The 22,766-nt window shown below is 36.8% G+C and overlaps 1 protein-coding gene across 1 annotated transcript in view; it reads left to right on the forward strand.

Moving 5' to 3' along the window:
• The window catches only part of NELL2 (neural EGFL like 2), a 344,834-nt gene that overhangs the window by 317,650 nt on the left and 4,418 nt on the right, over positions 1 to 22,766 (forward strand). The window contains 4 exon segments of the mRNA XM_021704922.2: positions 2,752 to 2,892; positions 12,846 to 13,039; positions 14,511 to 14,687; positions 16,183 to 16,407. Coding sequence (XP_021560597.1) covers positions 2,752 to 2,892; positions 12,846 to 13,039; positions 14,511 to 14,687; positions 16,183 to 16,407 — 737 coding nt within the window.

Here is a 22,766-nt window from a genome sequence, read left to right on the forward strand (position 1 = left end):
AGATGTATATTAATCTCAGTGAGGGCAGAAGTTATTTCTGCTTTGTGCTTCCTTGTTTCCCCAGTACTTAGTACTTGGCGCATAATAGGCATTCAATAAAAACTGAATGGCAAATTAATGAATAGTGCATATATTTGCATATTCATCCTCTAAAATACTACTTAGTAGTAATAAATAATAACACAAACAGGAAATGAAAGTACATTTTTTAAAAAAAGGAAAATACATTTTGTGCAGCATATGTTTGTATCCCCAGTCTTTAGAGCACGAAGTAATATAACGCATAGCATTCTTATTAAACTTTAATGAGCATGTTTGTAGCTCAGGGGAGGGTGCTGCAATGTACAAGAGAGAAGTGGGCACAAGGCAGTAAGGAGCGGGTCTAGTGATTGGGAAGAGTGAGGAGAGAAAGTAAGGGAGAAGTAAAAATTGAAATATATATCGATGTCATGAGATCCAAGCTAACCCCGCAACTGTGTTCAGGCAATAAAAAAGGACTAAGTTAAAGGCTAAATATACATGTGAAAGTTGTTTCAGTGGAGAAGGATCTGTTCCATTAATAGTTACTTACAAATCACCAACACTAATGACCAGATTCTTCTAAAACGAGATGCTCTACAACATCCCCCTCGTGGACTTTCTTCCAATAAACTCACTTCTAAAGCTGAAATCCCAACCTGTTTTTTTTTTGTCCCTGCACTTAAGAAATGACATAATCAATTTTCTGCATCATTTGGGCTAGAAGAAAAGACTGTATTAAGCTGAAATGAGCATAGCATTTTAGCCCCATTTATAATTGGAGATTCATGAGTTAGGGAAGCACCTGAAATACAAATAGGCTGTTTCATAAAGCCTAAGAGGCCTCCGTAAATGGAAGCAATCCATATCAGCTATTTGTCAAGAAGTCAGTGGTTAGCTGATTTGACCACTAACAATTATTTTGACAATAGGAATTACTGACAGGAGGAATTAACTCTTCAGAAGAGGAATTACAGAGGCAAAAGCATTCTTAGTTCAGAAATGATGTTAAAATTTTGCAACGATATTATATATATATAATATGTATATATTTACCTAATATATATTAGGTAATAGGCCAAGCCTATTACCTAATCTAAGAGAATGGTTTGCACCTTGTTTTAGTGAAGGGACTCTGGGCTTGTCAGGAAGTAAATGAGTGATGACTTATTTCTCTTAAAAAAAAAAAACTATTTATTGATTTATTCAAAAAAGTTGTCTCTTTCAAAACTGAATAGAGAAAATGAGAAATTTAAAAAAGAAAATGAAAGGAATATATACTTCCAAGAATTTGGAGTTAAATGAGACTGAAGTAGGAAGGAAGTAGATTCTTTGGAGCTGAAGTGGACTGTCTTCAGCTGAGGGAAGACCCTAAAAAGCAGCAGGCCTTCCCTTCAACATGAGGGACACCATCATGCCTGGTCACTGCAGCAGGGACTGAGACGAGGTGTGGGAAGCATATAAGAAAGGGCTATCCGATGTTGGTGAGTGGAATCTTCAGTCATGGCAGAGGGCTGTCAAGATGGAAGTAGGGTTCATGTGGATACTTTTGGCAGCTATGATGATGTGCTACCATCTTATCATCTATGAGGCTCTGAGTCAATCAGAGCACCCAGAAGAAGGGGGCACTCTGTAAGGCAACTCCAGGAATTACTTTTTCCTCTATGAGCAAAGGAAGAGACTTGGATTGGTGCTGGATATTCTCATCATTAACAGACTGAATGAATAAACCCATAGCATCATATAAGATTTTTAAATGGCAGCATGCCATTTGGACCCAAAAAGGAGAATAAAGGGCTCACACTATTTGGGAGTAGTAATAAACCATTGGAAGAAATATGTGAGACTGAAGATACCTAGCTCTTTTTGTTTAGACAGTTTTCCCGATTTCAGCCTGTGTCTGCTTGTAGGAAGGAACACACACCTGAAAGTCAGGTGACCTTGGTTAAATCCCATAATTTCCTTTTGCCTCATTTTTCTTTCATATGTTCAATACCCTATCTACCTGGCAAGACTTTTTTTTTTTGAGGGTTGAATGAGGTAATATATGTGAAAGCCATTAAAAAGTGACATCGATGGTATGTATTCTCGAAAGTATAAAGCATGTTGCTATTGCTACTGGAGATGAATGAGATTTTAGTCAGGGTGGGTAGGTTATGTTTATAGTAGTAAAAGATCCTAACATCTCAATGGATTAAAGCAAAAAGCTTGATTTCTTGCTCATACTCCATGTCCATCCCGACTAGGGGAGGAATATGCCCCACATCACCCTCACTCAGGGACTCAGGCTGATCTTTAGAGCCCCTGGAGACTGCCGGTCGTTGTGATGGGGAAGGGTACGTGGAATCACAGGCTGCATCTTAAAGTGACACATGCCACTTCCTAATTGGCTTCATGCATTCACATGGCAATCCTCGCCATGAGAAGAAGAGCGAGAAATATATGGTGAGCAGCACTAACTGACCCTCAGATTGTTTCTCTTCATTTTACCCATTTTGGATGACTTCTGCAACAGAGAAGCCATCCAGCTATCTCTCCTGTTACTAATACCACTACCTTCTTTCTGTATAGCTTTCAACAACCAAGTAGACATTCTTGAGTTTCTCTTTCCTCAGTTTTAAGGATTTGCTGGCACTAAAACATCTAGTAGCTGTCTAGCAGAATATTTTTCATTTGGGGCAGAGAAAAGCAGCAATTGTATAACATCCCGTTTTTGTTTTCTTTGCCAAACAGACATTGACGAGTGCTCTGATGGCTTTGTTCAGTGTGACAGTCGTGCTAACTGCATTAACCTGCCTGGATGGTACCACTGTGAGTGCAGAGATGGCTACCATGACAATGGGATGTTTTCACCAAGTGGAGAATCTTGTGAAGGTCAGTACAAAGAGAAGAACTAGAGTTTAAGAACACCTTTTGAACTTGAAGAATATGCAGTAAGGTGTAAGTAGTAGACATTGATCTAATGTTTAAGTTATTGGTGATTTTTGCTGTGTGTTTATACAAGGATGATTGGGAACATGTTACAATCTAACCTTTGCTTGCTAATTATGATAATTAATTGATCTTTAGATGTTTAAAATTTGTGACACTAAACCAGTTCTCTTTGGATATTTGCAACTGTTGAAGGGTGTTTTTAAAATGAAAAAACCCACAGTATCAGAGAAGATTTTTAAATGGCAGCAGGCAAAAAGCTGACCTGAAAAGAACTAGAAAAACTAGATGAGGCAAGCAAGATAGAAGGAAAATAGAGGGAGAGGAAATATGATAATGATATGGCCAAGGATAATATTCACAGTACGTGCTACTCTGGGCTCTTCCTAACGTATCACTTGGCTAGCAAAGTAAGAGCTATTTAGTGAATGTTGAATGTTGGATACAGAATGTTGGCTTCGGAGGAGATTTCAATCTCATAGGAGTGGAAAATTTAATCAGGCCATATTTAATTACTTACCATTAATTTTGAATTATTTTCAGTGAATTGACAACTCTGCCCCTCTGTAGCCCCCTTTAAAGGGCATGGTTTTTAGAAAGCAGGCAGGCTATACAAAGCCTCATGAATAATTGCCAGGGAAACCACCCAGACTGAAAGGATTTGCCATCAGAAGTTTGGCACAGGAACGGAACACAGAGCAAACCTCAAGAAGTTATAATTTTCTCCATTTGTATTTACACCTTCATAAATTAACAACCTGAGAGAATAATGGGACTAAAATGACACAGCAGTGAAAGCCTTAGAGAATCTAACTTAACAGTACTTGACACCTAAATGATAAGCTGTCTTTTATTCTTGGACCTCAAAGGGTTTTCACACTGAGAAAAGTGAAGCGGACTTGGGTGATGGATGTTTCCAGTGCACTTTGCACTTTGCTGGCAGCTGCAGAGCTCTGGGCCTTAAGCAGAGGGTTCATCTGGATTTTTTTGCATGGGAATGGAAATGCTGTTGCCTTACCAGGAGCTAAAACCTGGCATTTGCAAATAACCACTTAACTGTGGTCTGAGGGCTTTGCCTTGCCTTCCTGAATGTCCCAGAGTGAATCCTTCTGGCCCTGTAGAGAATGCCGGGAACCATGGATTGCTCATCAAGAGGCAAATCAGTGTGATTTTGCACTTCCCTGATAAGCTACTTTTTTCAAGGGGGAGAAGTCTACTTTTTTTGTTTGTTTGTTTAAAAGTGCTACCTTTTTGTTAAGATTGTCTTTTACTTTAAGTTACACACACAAAGAATGAATATAAGCTGATTATCAATAATTCAAGTCACACACAAATACATAGATTAAAGCTGAAAATGCATCTTAACTTCATCCCTCTCCTTCGCCATCCGTTCCGCTTCCCCAGGGGGAACCTGTGTTTCGTTTTGCTCGGTACCCTTGCACACCCTTTCTGTGCATCAGAATGTGAAGAGAAAAAACACATACCTCTGCCAACTACTCACTTTACATTTCCAGTGGTACTCACTGTCTTTGAAGTTTATGACTGCAAATCTCAAGAGGGCTGTCTTAGTTATCTATTGATGCATAACAAATTACCCCCAAAACTTAGCAGCTAAAAACAACAAAAATTATCTGACAGTTTCTGTGGGTGAGGAATCCGTGCACAGCTTAGCTGGAGGCCTCTGGGTTCACGGTTTCTCATGAGGTTGCAGTCAAGTTGTTGGTCAGGCGTGTGGTTTCATCTTGCAGACTTGTCTGGGGTGGGAGTGGGGTGGGACGCTCGGGGAGACTCTGCTTCCAAGATGGCTCATGTGCCTCTTGGCAGGACTGGTTTCCTTAACACAGGAACCACTCCCCAGGGTTGCCTCAAGACATGGGAGCTGGCTTTCCCGAGAGTAAGAAATCCAAGCAGAGCCAGTGCTTGCTTGGATAACTTAATAACTTTTATAACTTAATCGCAGATGTGCCATTTCATCCATTCCTTGCATTCTGTTTGTTAGAAGTGAGTCAGTAGGTCTAGCCAGCCCACATTCAAGGGCATGAAGAGTAAATGGTGAGGTTCACTGGGGACTAGCTTATACACTTCCTCCTGCAAGGGCCATCCGCTTTACCCAGCATTCAAATTTTTTTCCCTTAGTTACTTTCCCCTGCAACTCTCCAATACAGCCATTTCATACCTTCTCTAATCTCCTCAAATCTTAGGTACCACCTCCTTTCTCTTCATTCTGTTGATGGCCCTGCTGCTTAATTAACCGAGAAAACAGAAGCACTTTTGCCCCAGGAGCTATACTAGCTTTACTCTGATTTATATCTGTAACTGCTGCTTTCCCTTCCCTCCTGTTTCACTGAATTAAGTTTCATTTCTCCCATCAAAAATTAAACCCTCCATAGTACCTTACGACGCACCTCCTCTCACCTGCTTGAGGTCTTTGCCTTTGGACTATCCACTTTCTCTTCCATATGATAAATACTCTTTTTCTGCTGCATCATTCTCATCAGCATACAAACAGCCTGGAGTAGCACCCATCTTAAAAAAAAAAAAAAAAAACAAGCAAAGGGATGCCTGGGTGGCTCAGTTGGTTAAGCAACTGCCTTCGGCTCAGGTCATGATCCTGGAGTCCTGGGATCGAGTCCGCATCGGGCTCCTTGCTCAGCGGGGAGTCTGCTTCTCCCTCTGACCCTCCCCCCTCTCATGCTCTCTCTCTCTATCTCATTCTCTCTCTCAAATAAATAAATAAAATCTTTAAAAAAATAAAAAATAAATAAAAACAAGCAAAAAGTAAAAAAAGAAGTAACTTCCCTTGATATCACCTGATTGTTCAAACATTTCCCCCATTTTTCTGCTCCCTTTTAGAACAGAACTCTTTGAAAGAGTCTTTTATATTTGTTATCTCCATTCTCTTGCTTCCAACAACACTTTAGTCCCACTGCCCCATTGAATGCTTTCCTTTCAAGATTACTAACAATTTCCATCTTGCCAAATCCACCACTTGGTTACTGTCACTTTGCTTGACAACTCAAGCATTTGAGCTAGTCGATCTTTTCTTCCTCTCAGAACAACTTTCTTCACTTGGCTTTGGGGACGACACTCTCTCCTGTCTTTCTCTTAGCCTATAGGCCTCTCCTTTCCCTCTCCAGAGGACTACATGTTCAAGCACCAGAGGGCGGTTGGCAATCTTCTCTATCCATTCTCAAACTAAATCAACCAGTTCCATAGTTTAAAATGCTATTTATATATTGCTATTTCAGACCTTTTCCCTAGTTGTAGATTCATATATCTCGTTGCCTACTGGGTATCTAACTTGGATTTCCAAAAGACAACTCAGACTTAATGACTAAAATACAACTCTTGATCTACTCTGTAATTCCTACAGGCCCCAAAACATACTGGCCCAGACCAACATTTTGGAGTCATTGTTTCTTTCTTTTCTTTGTACTTCATAGCCAATATATCAACAAGTCTCATAATTTTGATTTCGAAATATATTCCCAGTCTTACCACTTCTCACCATGTCTATTGTTACCATGTTGGTCTAAGCCGTCATTATCTTCTGTCTGGACTAGTGTCGCTTTCTCCAAACTGGTCTCCCTACTTCCACCTTTGACTCCCTTAGAGTCTTTTTTTCTATAGCACTCAGAATGATTTCTTAAAATCAGAAGTAGTAAGAGCATGCTCCAATTTTGTTCCAATGCCTGGAGCCTTTCCATCTCTCTTCAGAGTAAAATCCAAACCCCAACAATGGCTTACAAGGGTCTACATGATATGGGTACTTGGCTTTCTTGCCATTTCACAAATATACCAAACTGGTATATGCTCATATTCTCATATGGTCTTCTTTTTGTTTGGAATGTCTTTCCCCAGATCTTTGCATTTTTCTTTCCTATAATTCAGATTTCGTCCAAAATGGCTTCTCCTAGACTCCCAACTTAAAACAGCATCCTTCTCTGACACTCTTCATTTACCTTGCTTTACTTTTCTTCATAGAAATTATAAGTTCTCCTGAAATGATTGCATATATTATGTGTTTACTTGCTTATTATCTTCTATAGAATGTAAGCTTGAAGAGTCATAGATTTTTTGTGCTTGTCAACCACCAGTGCCTAGGACAGTGCTTGTCACATTGTAGATAATGTATTGATTTGTCCATTGAAAAAGATTGAGATGGATAAAAATTGAGATAGATAGATACATAGATACACACATAATATTTAATCAGAAGTACATTAGGAACATAACCTCTGTTAGAAGTAGATATATAGTAAGATATATAGTAGATATAGTCCTATGTTAGAACTAAATATATAAAGTAGTGATCAGGACAGAATGAAAAAACATAGTGCACTCATGAGTGTTCAGAAAGTAACAAGGAAAATTAAACTAGGCATTAAAATAGCACATGATAGGGGCCGCCTGGGTGGCTCAGTTGGTTAAGCGACTGCCTTCGGCTCAGGTCATGATCCTGGAGTCCCGGGATCGAGTCCCGCATCGGGCTCCCTGCTCGGCGGGGAGTCTGCTTCTCCCTCTGACCCTCCCCCCTCTCATGTGCTTGCTCTCTCTCATTCTCTCTCTCTCAAATAAATAAATAAAATCTTAAAAAAAAATAGCACATGATAAAGATGAAGATGGGGTACTAAAGGATTGTATGAGATGCTTATGCAAAATAGACTTTTCAAGGAAATTCTTTAAACACAGAAACAGCGGGAAATCTTTTTTTTTTTTTAATATAACTCTGGAAAGATGATTCTACTGTTATCGTCCATAGAATTTATAATGATTATCAGAAAAAGCTACGACTTTTTCAGAAGACAATGTGCTCTGAAGGATTCCTTAAAAAAACAAAAAAACAAAAAAAAGTATTATAAAAAAATACTAAAATGCTTCTTCTAAACACCTATCCATTTGCTATAATTTCAGTGATTTGTAGAATTATAATATTAGTATTTAGAAGGATACAGTTTTAAGAGTATGATTATATCTGAACAGGTGCCATTTTTCTGTTGCTAAAAAAGGGCATTTCAAAGTGGACAAGGTCACAGCAGTAGGTTCACAATTACTCTGAAGACATACATAAATATATTTGGAGACATGAATAAATAACTGTGCACTGTTTCACTACTTTTCAGGCTGCAGTTGAATAATCTACAACATGCGTGTTTACAAGCTGCATTCATACAAATTATATGCTGTTTTGCTCATCCATTTATCTCAGAGGTATAGATATTTAATCCCTAGATAATGTGCCTGAGTACCATTTTCCTTTTCCATGTCATCATTTCTACTATGCCTGAAAATATGTCTCTCTCTGAGAATAAAGCCTAGTATTTTTTTCACACAAGGATATTTTATTTACATGCCCATTCCCCCCCCCCCCACCCAAAGCTTTAATTTTTGGATTATTTTTTAGCTTGGTGAGGTTTTTGAACTTGTAAGACCAAAAAAATAATGTTTATAGGATAGCATCTTTACAATCCAAATATTGTAAATTCTTAACCTAAATCAAGAAAAAGGACAAAAATGAAGTGAATCCAATTCACCTCAACAAGTAGTTCCAAGTACCTTACGGGATTTGCCGGCATCTGCTGCATAGAAACATGAAGGAGGTGGGGCCACCGCTCTCGGTTAGGGGGAGAGATAAGATATGTACAACAACTGTCACACAAGATAGAGTGTAGTGACTTTCTTAATAGAGGAGAAAGCTACAAGGCTGAAAATAACAAATACTTGAGAAAAATATAAATTTAGAGCTGTTAGGAAAAAAAAGAAGAAATGATTTCCTGTTTGGGAACAAGAAAGGCTTTAGTGTCTAGCATTTGTATTAGGACTTTGAGTATGATATGATTATTAACAAGTTGAGAAAGGGAAAGAGAGATGAACAAAAGAAGTAGCTTTCAATGCCTTTCTAAGAAATTTGAACTTGACTCTAAAGGACTATTTCTGAGAAAGGAAATGATGAAAATATAGTTTCACCAAATCCATATTTGGGCCCAGTTCTATATTCTCAATTCCAGACCCATATATCCAATTATTTACTGGACAGCTCTACTTGGAAGCCCAGAGGAAAGTGTAATTCAACATGTCCTAAACTAACTCATGACTTTCCTCATCTTGCCACCCACTTTCACTCCACAGTGAAATCTTGCTCTTCTTTCTCTAAATAGCATCAGCCAAATTTTCCAAGCCAGAAATCTAAACGTCATTCAAGACCACTTCCTCTCCCTAATCTTTGAAGCTAACAAATCACTAAGTTGCTTTATCTTTGTTTTTTCTATTTTGGAAGATTCTCTCCCCATCGTTTCTTTCTGTGCATCTCTCCACTGCTAACAGTCAGTACAACAATGTGCTTACAAGCACAGACTTTAAGCCTGACCGCTTGGATTCTTGCCTGGACTCTCTGTACCTTGCCAGACCTTGGGAAAGTTACGCAACACTTCTATGCTGCAACTTCCTGATCTATAAAATGGGGAGAATAACTGTACCCTCCAGTTGTTGTGAGGATTAAATAAATCATATGAAAGCACTTAGAATTGGGCACATACCAACAACTATGTAAGTTTTTGCTTTTGTTATATGACCATTGCTTGCCTGGACTACGGAAACAGCCTATTAATTGATCTCCTGGCTATGAATTCTAATCCACTCAAATCCCTTTTCCAAAATGAAGCAAAAGGAATCTTTCTTAAAAAAATCTGATTATGATTTTTTTTTGCAATTCCCTAAAATGACATTTTATTCTCTTTATGATGAAATACAGATTTCTTTTTTTTTTTTAAGATTTATTTATTTGAGACTGAGAGAGAGAGAATATGCAGGGGAGGAGCAGAGGAAGAGGGAGAGAGAAACTCAAGCAGACTCCACACTGAGTGTGGAACCCAATGCTAGGCTCAATCTCATGACTCATGAGATCATGACCCATGAGATTGTGACCTGAGCCGAAACCAAGAGTCAAACGTTTAACTGACTGTGCCACCCAGGCGCCCCTGAAGTTCAGATTTCTTAACATGACCTTTACTTGGGCCCTGAGTACCTCTTCAGCTCACTGTCTAACTACTCTGTTCCTCTTGGACATTCAACTCATTCCTTCTAACACATCTTGCTGACTCTAAACTTTGGGCTTTCAAGTACACCCGTATCTCTGCCTAGACCACTCTTTACCTCCTGTAGCTTGGCCAAATCTTATTCATAGTTTAATTGCCACTAGGTGTGTATGTGGGCAGGAGAAATATCCAGAAAGAGCTATCAATGTGATAGGAAGCAAGTAAAGAAAATTTATTAGGGAGGGAGAATGAACTGCATAAATGCTGCTGCTAGATAAGTTAGATCTGAAATGAGACTTGGCCATTGGATTTAGCAACATTATTTCTTCAATAACTCACTAAAGGAGTTACCAGTATTTTTAAAGTTGGAATTTTTATATATCATAGTAGGTTTTTCAAAGCAGAATATACACTCCTTGTGTGTATTTAATTTAGGAATTTTACATTATAATAAAACTATATGTAACAATGAATTCCAAAACTCTGTACTACCATTCAATTGAGAATAGTCTCTGCATTGGGAAACCAGTGTAGATAACAAGCGGGGGGTGGGGGGGCGGGAGGTGCGGGGGGGGAGATGAATTCAAATTAATTCAAATCCCATTGTATAGCAAAAGGTAATCATTGGTTCATAATGATTTTCTGCCTACACATTTCTCCAGGTATGACAAGTATATATCAACCATTGTTGTAAGTAACTTATTACTCTAATTCTTTATTGTAAACGTACTTGATTTCAGAGCACGTGTTCCTTTTGTGGCTGGACACCTCTTCTTTGTCTTCTGCAGCAAATCCAAGGATTGTCTCTGCCTTTAAGAAAAAAAAATGCATTACCTGACAGCAGAGCTTTTATTTTAAATGTCAAGCAAAATGAAATGATTGTAAAAATCCAGTCATTGCCATTAACGGAATAATATTCGTATAGTGGATATTTAAAGGGTTATGTAGTAAGAAATATTTGTACAGTTTGTGGTCAAAGAGACCAAATAACTATGGTTAATGTTTTTCCTGTTTATTATAGTTCCTAATTATAATAATATTTAATAGGAAATGAAGATCAAGTCATCAATATACTTTATTATTCTGAGTAGATTAAATATAGAGCTATTTTATAAAATTTCACTTCTTGATCCTCTTTCTCTAAATAGCATCAGCCAAATTTCTCTGACCTGAACAAATCTATTTATATATAGTTGTTATAAATATATATAATTTATATATATATATCAATGTTTAAAAATGTGAAATATATCCTCATGCTCACTAACAGTTCTGCTTTTGATCATACTCTATAATTATAACTGTATTATCCTTGACAAATCAGGCTATAATAATGTGTTCACTATAGTTATAACAAAAATCTTTCAGCCATTGTGTTAATTCATTGGTCTTGTTGAGGTGTAATTGATCAAAATCAAGGCAAATAGAGAGAAATATATTATATGGCTCATTTTGAGGAATGCATATATGACAGAACTTAATATTTAAGAATTTAAATATGGCTAAAATATAACCTTGACTGGGCCACGTCTTCTATAATGTTGAAACCAAACCATTTAAGAAACGTTATCTACTAAAGTCTATCTTTAAAATTTTCTAAGAAAATCATGGGACGCCTGGGTGGCTCAGTCATTAAGCGTCTGCCTTCAGCTCAGGTCATGATCTCAGGGTCCTGGAATCGAGCCCCACATCGGGTTCCCTGCTCTGCTGGAAGCCTGCTTCTCCCTCTCCCACTCCCCCTGCTTGTGTTCCTGATCTCGCTATCTCTCACTCTGTCAAATAAATAAATAAATAAACTCTTTAAAAAATAATAAAATAAAATTTTCTAAGAAAATCAGTATACAGTTCCCCTGGTGAAAAGCTATCCATTCCATCTTCTCTCTAACCCACTTCTTCTGCTGTGATTTAATTCTTTCTTTCTTGACCTTTACTCAGAGGAAACAGATGAAGTAGGAGATAACTGCTTACTGCCACTCATACAATATCCCTGAAATGTATTTGGGCTTGTGACCTTTAAATTATGGGGCTAAATAAAATGAATCACATCTCTTCTTAAGGACCTGATCTGTGGGTCAAGATATGTTTTCTTTTCATCTGTATGAAAATGCTGTAGGCTGTGATTGCCATGGACTAGGTGAGGTCAGGTGAGGAATGTGTCCTTGACAGTTGAGTCAGGCAGGAGCCAAAATGATTGTCTGAAATGGAAAAGTTAAGAAGTGGGAGATGATTTGTGAGCGAGATGGTAATTGCTGGTGGTCACTTGCCCTCTGTGGCGGGGCGGGGTGGGGGGTGGGCAGTGTGTGAGGACAGTACAAAAATGCCTGACTATGGGAAGAATGCCCTCACCTGGGCGAAACTCTGGGAGGAGCTTACACAGGGGTGACGGGTGGATGCTTGAAGCTGAATAAAAATGCCTCGGAGGCCCCATGCCATTTCATCTCCCACTAAGAAAGGATTTGGGGTAAGCAGCATTTTAACATTTGAGGATGATTTTCCCAATAAAAACTCAAAGGCACTTTTAGGATTTCAACTGCCACTGCTTTTTGTTTGATAGATTGAGTTCTCTTCTTACTTTCAAAAAATATGTGTTCCATAAAGCCTAATGGTATTTACAGAGATACAAAAGTGGAGAATCTAACCAAGGTTATCTGGTGTTTGAAGTCAAGCATGATAATGTGTTCCTGTGAAATCCCTGGATCATTAACATTGCTTTAGTCAGCATTTAATAGGAAATGCACGCCAGTAAGATGAAAATTAATTTACAGTTGAATGCTTTGTATTAGGACACAACTTGCCTGATTGCAGTTGTTTGAAACCGAGCATATCCTAAGCACATTGCCGGCTGCCTTTTCTTGGCTGTAGATATCGATGAGTGTGGGACCGGGAGGCATAGCTGTGCCAATGATACCATTTGCTTTAACTTGGATGGTGGATATGATTGCCGATGTCCTCATGGAAAGAACTGCACAGGGGACTGCATCCATGACGGAAAAATTAAGCACAATGGTCAGATTTGGGTGTTGGAAAATGACCGGTGCTCTGTGTGTTCATGTCAGGTTGGTATAAATAAAACACTTTAATCATTTTTATTGGGGTGTAATTTGCATATGTTTTAAATGTACAGCTTGATGAGCTTAGACAAATGGCATGCATCTACTTAATCACTATCACAGTTAGTGTAAAAGGACATTTTCATCTGCTCGTAATGTTGTCTCTGTCTTTTCGTAGGTAGTCCCATACCGTCAGCCTGAAGGAAAACACTGATTTGGGTCACTGTAGGTTAGATTTGTATTTTCTAGAGCCTTCTATAGTAGGTAGTACATATAGTACATACTTTTTTTTTTTTGGTCTGGCTTCTTTCTCTTGGCATTATGTTTTCAGCATTCATTTATATTAATTACATATGTCAGTAACCCATTCCTTTTTATTGCTGAATAGTATTCCATCCTATGGAAATGCCACAATGCATTTATCTGCACATGTTGATAAAACTTTGCTGCTAACTATGCTAGTGCTTCCATAGTAACAATATCATATTTGAATGAATGCATAAACAAAGCCAGAATGGACATACTTTGGCCTACAAGTGAAAACGATCTATTTAGACTGTGTTTCAGTTTTAAAGGGATGTTCCACTTTATTTACCCAGTCGATGATAGAGACTTAATTTATAGTTAGATAAATAACACTCTGTATGAAGGGCTCAATTATTATGAAAGAAATTGAAAACAGTTTGCATACAAACTTAAGGTCTAATATATTCCATAAACTTAACAATAGGTAAAGCTTGTTGACTATTTTTTTTATTATGTTATGTTAATCACCATACATTACATCATTAGTTTTTGATGTAGTGTTCCATGATTCATTGTTTGTGTATAACACCCAGTGCTCCATGCAGAACATGGCGTCTTTTATACCCATCACCAGGCTAACCCATCCCCCCCACCCCCCTCCCCTCTAGAACCTTCAGTTTGTTTTTCAGAGTCCATAGTCTCTCATGGTTCATCTCCCACTGCAATTTCCCCCCCTTCATTCTTCCCCTCCTGCTATCTTCTTCTTCTTCTTCTTTTTTTAACATATAACGTATTATTTGTTTCAGAGGTACAGATCTGTGATTCAACAGTCTTACACAATTCACAGCGCTCACCATAGCACATACCCTCCCCAGCTTGTTGACTATTAAATATAAATGCACATGCCCTCACATAAAACAAGGTAGTATTCTAATTACTATAGGTAGTATTCTAATTACTATACTAATAAACAAGTGCATGTATATTTACATGTACATTTACATGTACATTACCCACATTCATATATACATAAGGATGTGTAGTGGTTATTTCATACCGGTCATTTCTGAAAATTTGCTGGTCAAGCAGTGTTTGGAAAGGAAATTGGAAGTTCTCCAGCTTGGGTAATTTCTGGGTGTTAGCTACAAAATGTAACTCTAAAGCTATTACACTGATGTAGTATATTGAGAAAGGGAGGGCTTTGGTAACTGCTTTCTTCTTTCTCATACAGAATGGATTCGTAATGTGTCGTCGGATGGTCTGTGACTGCGAGAATCCCACGGTTGATCTTTTTTGCTGCCCTGAATGTGACCCAAGGCTTAGCAGTCAGTGCCTCCATCAAAATGGGGAAACCTTATACAATAGTGGTGACACCTGGGTCCAGGACTGCCAGCAGTGTCGCTGTTTGGTAAGTTTAGCTACAGGAAGTGCGGGGGAAGTTCCGGCCCAGAATCTAACGAGGGAGACAGTCTTGCCCTCCCACATCCGCCAGTTCTCAGCCCCTACCTGGCCGTGGCGCTGGTGGTTACAAAAAGTGAGCCCGGTTAGGATGACAAGATGGCGGGCACGCGGTCAGGACCTGTGAAGGCACGTTCGGAGTAAATGTTGGACGGCATGTCGTGCATGTCTTTCCAGAGCTCCGAAGAAGAACAGACTCTCCTAGCATCCCCAATCCCATTCAGCTTAGGTTCACTCACACACCATTATAAGCAGAACAGCATTTGTGAAAAATGTAATTTTTTTGTCCAAGCAGAACTTTTGTTAATCCATTTCTATCGGTCATGCTCAGACTTAAAAAAACAGAAACAAAAACAAAAAATGACACTTTTTCTCCTTCTAAATATTTTTACCATCAATACTATTCTAGTGGGCACCCTGTTTTACACATGGTATGGATTTGCAATAAATACTTATTAGAATATTAGAGTTGAATGTATATATTTACAAAACTTCTACTGGAAACAATAGGAAAAAAGAAAATAAAGACTTGATCAGGAAAACACCCATCTTTTCTCATTTGACCAAGCTTCTTGATTCTTTTGAGGACTGTAAATGAAAAGGAAAATTGGTCTATGTGTCTTTATAGAAGAAAGTTTCCCAGATGCTACTTTTAAAGTCATGGCTAGTTTCCTTTCTATTTGTGTGAGGATATTTTTAAGGTAATGCTTTTTTGTTGCTTCCTTTTTATACTTTAAACCCAAAAATCAATTGAAAGAACAAGGTTAGTTTCTGTGCCTGAAGGCTGCTTTCATCTCCAAGACCATGAGATTCAGAATTATGAAGAAAATAGGAGAGAGGTGGGAGCTAAATTTTAAAAAGATCCAGTTCACACAATTTTCCCATGTGGAATAGAGAAGCCTGAAATCAGCTAGTTGTTGTTTTTTTTTTTTCCCTCCAAAATCCCTAACCTGAGAAACATATAAATGAACAAAGAAAACCTGCCAAATTCCCTTCATATTTCAGTTGATTTTCTTCTAAATGGACAAAACTTTCTTTATACAGAAGGGAATAAATGAGAAGGTAGGGGGGAAATAATCAAAAGAATGAAAAAAGCACCTAATATGTAAAAATTTAAGTAAAACGTTCTTCCATAGTAAATAATTCTTCTGTCAGGGAAAAGATAAGAGCATGCAAATTTGATTGTTTTAAGGGAAAGGGTTTTGCTTTTGTTCATTGTTCTTGTTTAATCCTTGAACGCTCTTAAAATCCAGCTGCAGTATAGACCTCAGCACTCTGATAGGACTTTTGTAGATTCCCTGCAAGATTCATGGCTTTGAAGGTGTGAGTATAAATATCCATCAAATAAACTGAGTATTCAGTAAACACTGTGCTCCCTCCACTGTGCCTCCCTCCACGCCCTCACTTCCTTTCTCCCTGCCCTGGTGCATCTGCTTTCCTTACAGCAAGGGGAAGTTGACTGTTGGCCTCTGCCTTGCCCAGAAGTGGAATGTGAATTCAGTGTCCTCCCAGAGAATGAGTGCTGCCGGCGCTGTGTCACTGACCCTTGCCAGGCCGACACCATTCGTAATGACATCACCAAAACTTGCCTGGATGAGATGAACGTGGTTCGCTTCACTGGGTCCTCTTGGATCAAACACGGCACCGAGTGTACTCTCTGCCAGTGCAAGGTAAAGCCTATTAAATTCAAGTAGGGAACACTTGGCCAACTGTACCCAGGGCTCATTCATATTAATGTGCTTAACCTAGGCCAATGGGAAGCATTTTTTTTTTCCTATTTATTGTTGAAACAGAGGTGGGAGGAGGGCCACTCAGCTTTATTAGTGCCAAGGCTAACTACCCTGTGCATCCTCAAAGCATATTCAGGGAGAAGGAAGTGCATGATCAGAAACCAGAATGATCAGTTATTTATGTCACCAGAACAGAAAGAACCTACTTAAATTGCCCTAAAGTATCTAACTGTACACATCTTTAAAAAAAAAAAAAACTACAACACAAACTTCATGTTTCTTCTTTCATGATGGATATTATTTTATTGATTTTTATCTGGTCCTTTTATGAGGTCTGTAAGATATATCAACAAAGTAAATATATTACATTTTCCAAAGTGAAAATCAATATGGAAAAATGGGCATATTTCTTCGTTTACTGTGGTCAGTTACATTGGGTTGAAAAATTTAAGATCTGTTGTTTATTTTATTCCCACAGTTGGAGAAAAATCATTATAAAGATTTTTCTTCTTATTCCCATAGGAAAATAGAGCGTGTGTCTTTTACTTCAATGAGAACGAAAATACAGATAATGTAGACTATGTGTAGAGTTCATACATACTGGCAAAGTTGAAAGCATTCTACTTGATTATTGTTCCTACAAATGTTGATTTAGTGGTCACTGTATTTCATAGTCATAATTTTTGAATCAACACTAAAACTAAGTAAATAAACTGAAGGCTTAATAACAACAACACAGGAAAGCAAAGATTCAGATTTTTTCCAACATAGCACAGCTAGATATCTCTCTCTTTTTGTAAGTGCACAGTTCCATTAATTTTTTTTCAGTAGAGCAATTTAATTCAGATTCACTTAGCACAAATTCTTACTAGAGTGGCTTGACATAACAGGACAAAGAAATATAAAATGCTTTAAGCTTTGAGATACTATTATCTATTTCAAACCGAAATTTTTGTCTCTTTCAATCAATGTAATTTTTGTCAATCAAGCAAAGCTTTTTGGGTGAACATTTAATGCGTTTTCTGAAAATGCATTAGCAAATTTGAAAGTTACTACTACTACTACTCCTACTACTAAAAGTGACTAATGTATATGCAGTATTGCTTTAATATACATTTAATATGAGTACACATAGCAGTGCCTATCTAGAAACTTCAGCATTAATGACCAACAGGGAAATAGTTTCTGACATTTAATTACCAATTAAAGTTAAATCCCTTTACACTCTTTTTTTTAAATATTTTATAAGTAACCTCTACACCCAAAATGCAGCTCGAACTCACAACCCTGAGATCAAGAGTCACACGATCCACCAACTGAGCCAGCCAGGCACCCCATGTACACTCTTAATCTAAGATTATTGTTCTGAGAAGTGACAGCAAAAATATATAGGAGGTGACAGGATGAAAAACACACAAATATGGCTCACACAGATATTTCCAATAAAAAAAATGCATTCAGGGGCGCCTGGGTGGCTCAGTTGCTTAAGTGACTGCCTTCGGCTCAGGTCATGATCCTGGAGTCCCGGGATCGAGTCCCGCATCGGGCTCCCTGCTCAGCGGGGGGTCTGCTTCTCCCTCTGACCCTCCCCCCTCTCATGTGCTCTCTCTCTCTCATTCTCTCTCAAATAAATCTTAAAAAAAAAATGCATTCAGTAATAGAAAAACATGAGAGTGTTTTCTGGGGTGAAGAGCATGAGTATGATTGTCATTTACTGCCTTATAAACAAATAGGATTTTTTGCCTCATGATAGAAATGTATTCCAGAAAGTGTATTTTAGAGTTAAATTCATTTTTTGTCAGGTAAGTGCTGATTCTCAGAAGTTACTGTTTGATGCTATTTCCCTTTTCCCTTCTTATTAAATATGAGTTATAAAAATATGTGCTACTTTACCAAATTTATCCCAAATACACATTTTATTATATTTATTTTGTGTTATTTAAAAAATAAAATGGATGCAAAACAGGCTACAGATATTCCATTGGAGGTGAGCATCTTCCACAATTTGGTGCTTTCAGAGCACCATTTTTACTTCTTATCTCCCTGTCCTACTCTCCTATGAATTACTCATTCTAATCAATAAACACATTGTGCTGGGTATTATGCTAGTACCAGGAGTGTAATGATAAGCAAAACAGATAAAACTGTTTCTGGAAATTATTACCTAGCACCTTGTTGTCTAGAGCTATGCTGTCCAATATGGTAGTCAGTAGCCACATGTGGCTATTTAAATTAATTAAAGTTAAATAAAATTAAAACTTCAGTTTCTCAGTCACCCTGGCCACATTTTAATTGCTCAATAGCTACATGTGGCTAGTGGCTATCATATTAGACAGAACATATAAAGAACATTTCTCTCATCACAGAATGTTCTGCTGGACAGCACTAGAGGTGAAGAATGCAGTGCATAGAATCAGGCCACCTGGATTCAAAGCCTGGCCAGCCATACTAGCAATGTGACCTCAGGGGATGTCCACTAATCTCTCTCAGTTTGCTCAGTTTGCTCACCTGAAAAATAAGAATAAAAATAGTACCTAACTAGGAATAATTTTAGTACCTGCATGAGAGGGTTGCTATAAGAATTAAGTGAGAAGACCCATAAAAAAGTTTCCTACACATTTCATGCACATTCAGAGTAAACACCAATATTGGCAATTATTATTGTTAATAATACAGTAAGTAGATATTAAGTCATGAAACAGATAAGACAACATTCTAGACTGTGATGGATGCTCTGAAGGAAAGGAGCACTGTGCTAAAAGACCATATAACATGTGCACCAGTTATCTCCTGAGCAAATGACATTGAAGATAAGATCTGAGGAATTAGGAATTAGCAGGGGGGTGGTGGTTTAAAGATGTCTTTTTAAGGATGTCTCCAGATTTAATTTGCTTAGGTTAAAAAAAAATGTTCCTCCATTCAAAGGTTAAACTCTTGAGTCAAAAATGGATTACTAAGATTGTCTCTCCTAAGTCTAAAAGAGACAACGAACCCTTTGATGGGTCAGAGTGCTTTTAGGCAGTTATGCTTTGAGCTTCAAACAATAACTAGGGATGTGTCCAGTTGAGAAATGAATACGAAGGGAGGAGGGATAGAAGGTCATTTCCTTTAATAAATAATTACCAAACAGACCATTTGGAAATTGGAAGCCAGGGGGCTACTTTTAATTCCTTGGGAGACTCTAGATGTAATACTGAAATAATTGAGGTATGAAGAAAATTAGAGTTTTAAGGATGAAGCTCCTAACTTCCTAAACTTTACCCTCATCTATCAGGAACAGCAGACTTAAAGTTTTGAAAGCAGACTTCTGTACTAACATTAGAATAGAAACTAGATCTATCTATGGAAACAAATGCCCCATCAATGAGGACATTAAAATGAAGACTTTCGTGTATGATTGGGAGAGATTTTCAGATCAATAAAGGAAGAAAGGATTATTTTATATACATTGGAATGGCTGGGCAGCAATTTGAGGGAAGTAATTTTATATGCTATCATATATCAAAACAAATTCTACATGGAAGAAATGTTAGATACTAAAAGTAAAAAGATGTAATCAAATGTTAATCAACATTCTAGAAGGGAGATGTCTATTCTGACTTAGAAGTGATAAAGTATTCCTCAAAGAAAATTTAGAGCTTCTATAGATAAACAAAATTTACAAAATGAGAAGTCACAACTAGAGACTGGAAAGATATTCTTCCAGAAGATATGCTTTGTTAAATTAAAAAACATATAAAAGTTAACAAGAAAAAACAATATTTCCCCCATAAATAAATCAGCAAAGAATGAATAAACAATTCACTAAAAAATGCAGCTATTAAAAAGAGGAAATTGGGCGCCTGGGTGGCTCAGTCGTTAAGCATCTGCCTTCGGCTCAGGTCATGATCCCAGGGTCCTGGGATTGAGTCCCACATCGGGCTCCCTCCTTGAGGGGAAGCCTGCTTCTCCCTCTCCCACTCCCGCTGCTTGTGTTCCTGCTCTCGCTGTCTCTGTCTCCGTCAAATAAATAAATAAAATCTTAAATAAATAAATAAATAAATAAATAAAAATAAAAATAAAAAGAGGAAATTATTCAACTTTTAAATAATTAAAACTCTAATGTAAACTAACATTATGAATTATTATTTTCACATACCACAGTAAAAAAAAACAACTCACAGTAATTTCCAGTGCTGACAGAGATGTACTTATGAATTGTTAATGACATTAAAAAACACATGTCAACATGCCACAATACACCTCTTTGCATACTCCCCATCCCAACTCAAATATCTTTTGTCCTATTAACCCCAGGTCTGAGAATATAACCTCAAGAAATATTCTAAAATATATGCATGACAATATTCACCTCAATATTATTTGTCATATAAAATCAAGGAAGAAACCAAGGTGTCCAAAAATAGAAAAATAGTTAAATATGTTCTAGTAACTCTATGATGCAATATATATTATACTATAATTATGTAATATATATACATATAATTATATGATTATATTACTCAGTCATTGGAAAAAATGGCTTAAAATAAAACCTAAGCTAAAAATATAATATGTAATTACATTTACACTTTAATTGCAAGAAGGTTGAAAATAAAAGAGTATGCAAATGAATTCTATAAAGTCATACTAAAATACTGATGGTAGTGGGATGTTTAAAAATATATTAATTATTAAAAAAAAAAATAAAAATAAAAATATATTAATTATTTATATATACATCTATTTATAATCTATATAATTTGTAAACAGATTAATATATTAATTATACAGTAAATGATTAATAAATTAAAACTAAATTTACTGAATATAAATAACATTAAAATATATTATACATGTATTATATATAAATATATTAACTGAAAATTAAAAGCCAGCTGTCTTTTTTTTTTTAAGATTTTATTTATTTATTTGACAGAGAGAGACACAGTGAGAGAGCGAACACAAGCAGGGGGAGTAGGAGAGGGAGAAGCAGGCTTCCCGTGGAGCAGGGAGCCCGTTGCGGGGCTCAATCCCAGGACCCTGGGATCATGACCTGAGCCGAAGGCAGACGCTTAATGACTGAGCCACCCAGGCGCCCCAAAGCCAGCTATCTTCTAATCTTGATTTGAGTTTAGCACAAAAATAGTGACCATGACTTTTTTAAAACTTTTTAAAAATATAGAATATATGTAGTCAGAAATAACAGGGTGTTAAGGAAACTTACTTTGTACTATGTAAAAATAACTAGTTTTATTCATTGTAATAGTAGGTTGTTACTATTCCTAGTAATCAGACTAAGTTTCAGTGGATCACCTTTTATTTTAGTTTTTATCAAGGTGATATTAACTATAGTGAAATGCATAGTTATTATATATATAATCTGATGAGTCTTAAAAATCAAAATATAGAATATTTCCAATACTTGAGTAAGTACCTTTTTTTCCCCTTCCAGGCAATACCAACTTACCATAGCAAACTTCAATTTGATTTCATTGTAGTAGATTTTTTTTGCCTTTTAAAAATTTCATATAAATGGAATCACCCAGGATGTACTCTTTTATGTCTTCTGGTAAATTAACCATTTTATCATTATGTAATGCCCTCCTTTTCTCTAGCAAGCCTTCTAGACTTGAAGTCAATTTTTTTCAGATATTCATTTTGTTTTGACCCATCTACTTTCAACCCACCTATCGTTTTATATTTAAACTCTATTTTTAATAGATAATGTATACTTTGTTCTTATTTTGTTATCCAGTATGACAATCTCTGTCTTTTAATGAAGTATTTAGTCTGTTTACATATAATGTAATTTTTTGGCATTGGTGGATATAGGGCTGTCATTTGCCATTTGTTTTATTTTTGTCCTATCCATTTTCCATATTCCTATTCCTCCATTTCTTCCTTCTTTTTGTTTATTAACTTTTTATATTATTTAAATTTAATTGTTCTTTTGAACTTTTAACTATAGCCTTTTATATTACTATTTTAGTTGCTGATCTAGAGATTACAATCTATAGCATTCATTTATTAGAGTAGAATAAGATTTAATATTATACTACTTCACATAAAATATAAGAACTTCAACATAATAGAATTCCATCCCCCTTAGCCTTTGAGCTATAATAAATAATCATATATTTTGTAACTCAGTAAGCTATAAACCCTAAAATTCCTTATTATTTTTGCTTTAGTCAGCCAAATATCTCTTAAGGAAGTTAAGGGAAGAAGAAATGCTATATTTCATACTTATCCACATATTTGCCATTTCTAGTGTTCATTTCTTCTCACATATTTGAGTCTCCATCTGGTGTAACTTT

The sequence above is a fragment of the Neomonachus schauinslandi genome, chromosome 5 (assembly GCF_002201575.2).
Source record: "Neomonachus schauinslandi chromosome 5, ASM220157v2, whole genome shotgun sequence".
In the NCBI taxonomy this organism is placed as follows: Eukaryota; Metazoa; Chordata; class Mammalia; order Carnivora; family Phocidae; genus Neomonachus; species Neomonachus schauinslandi.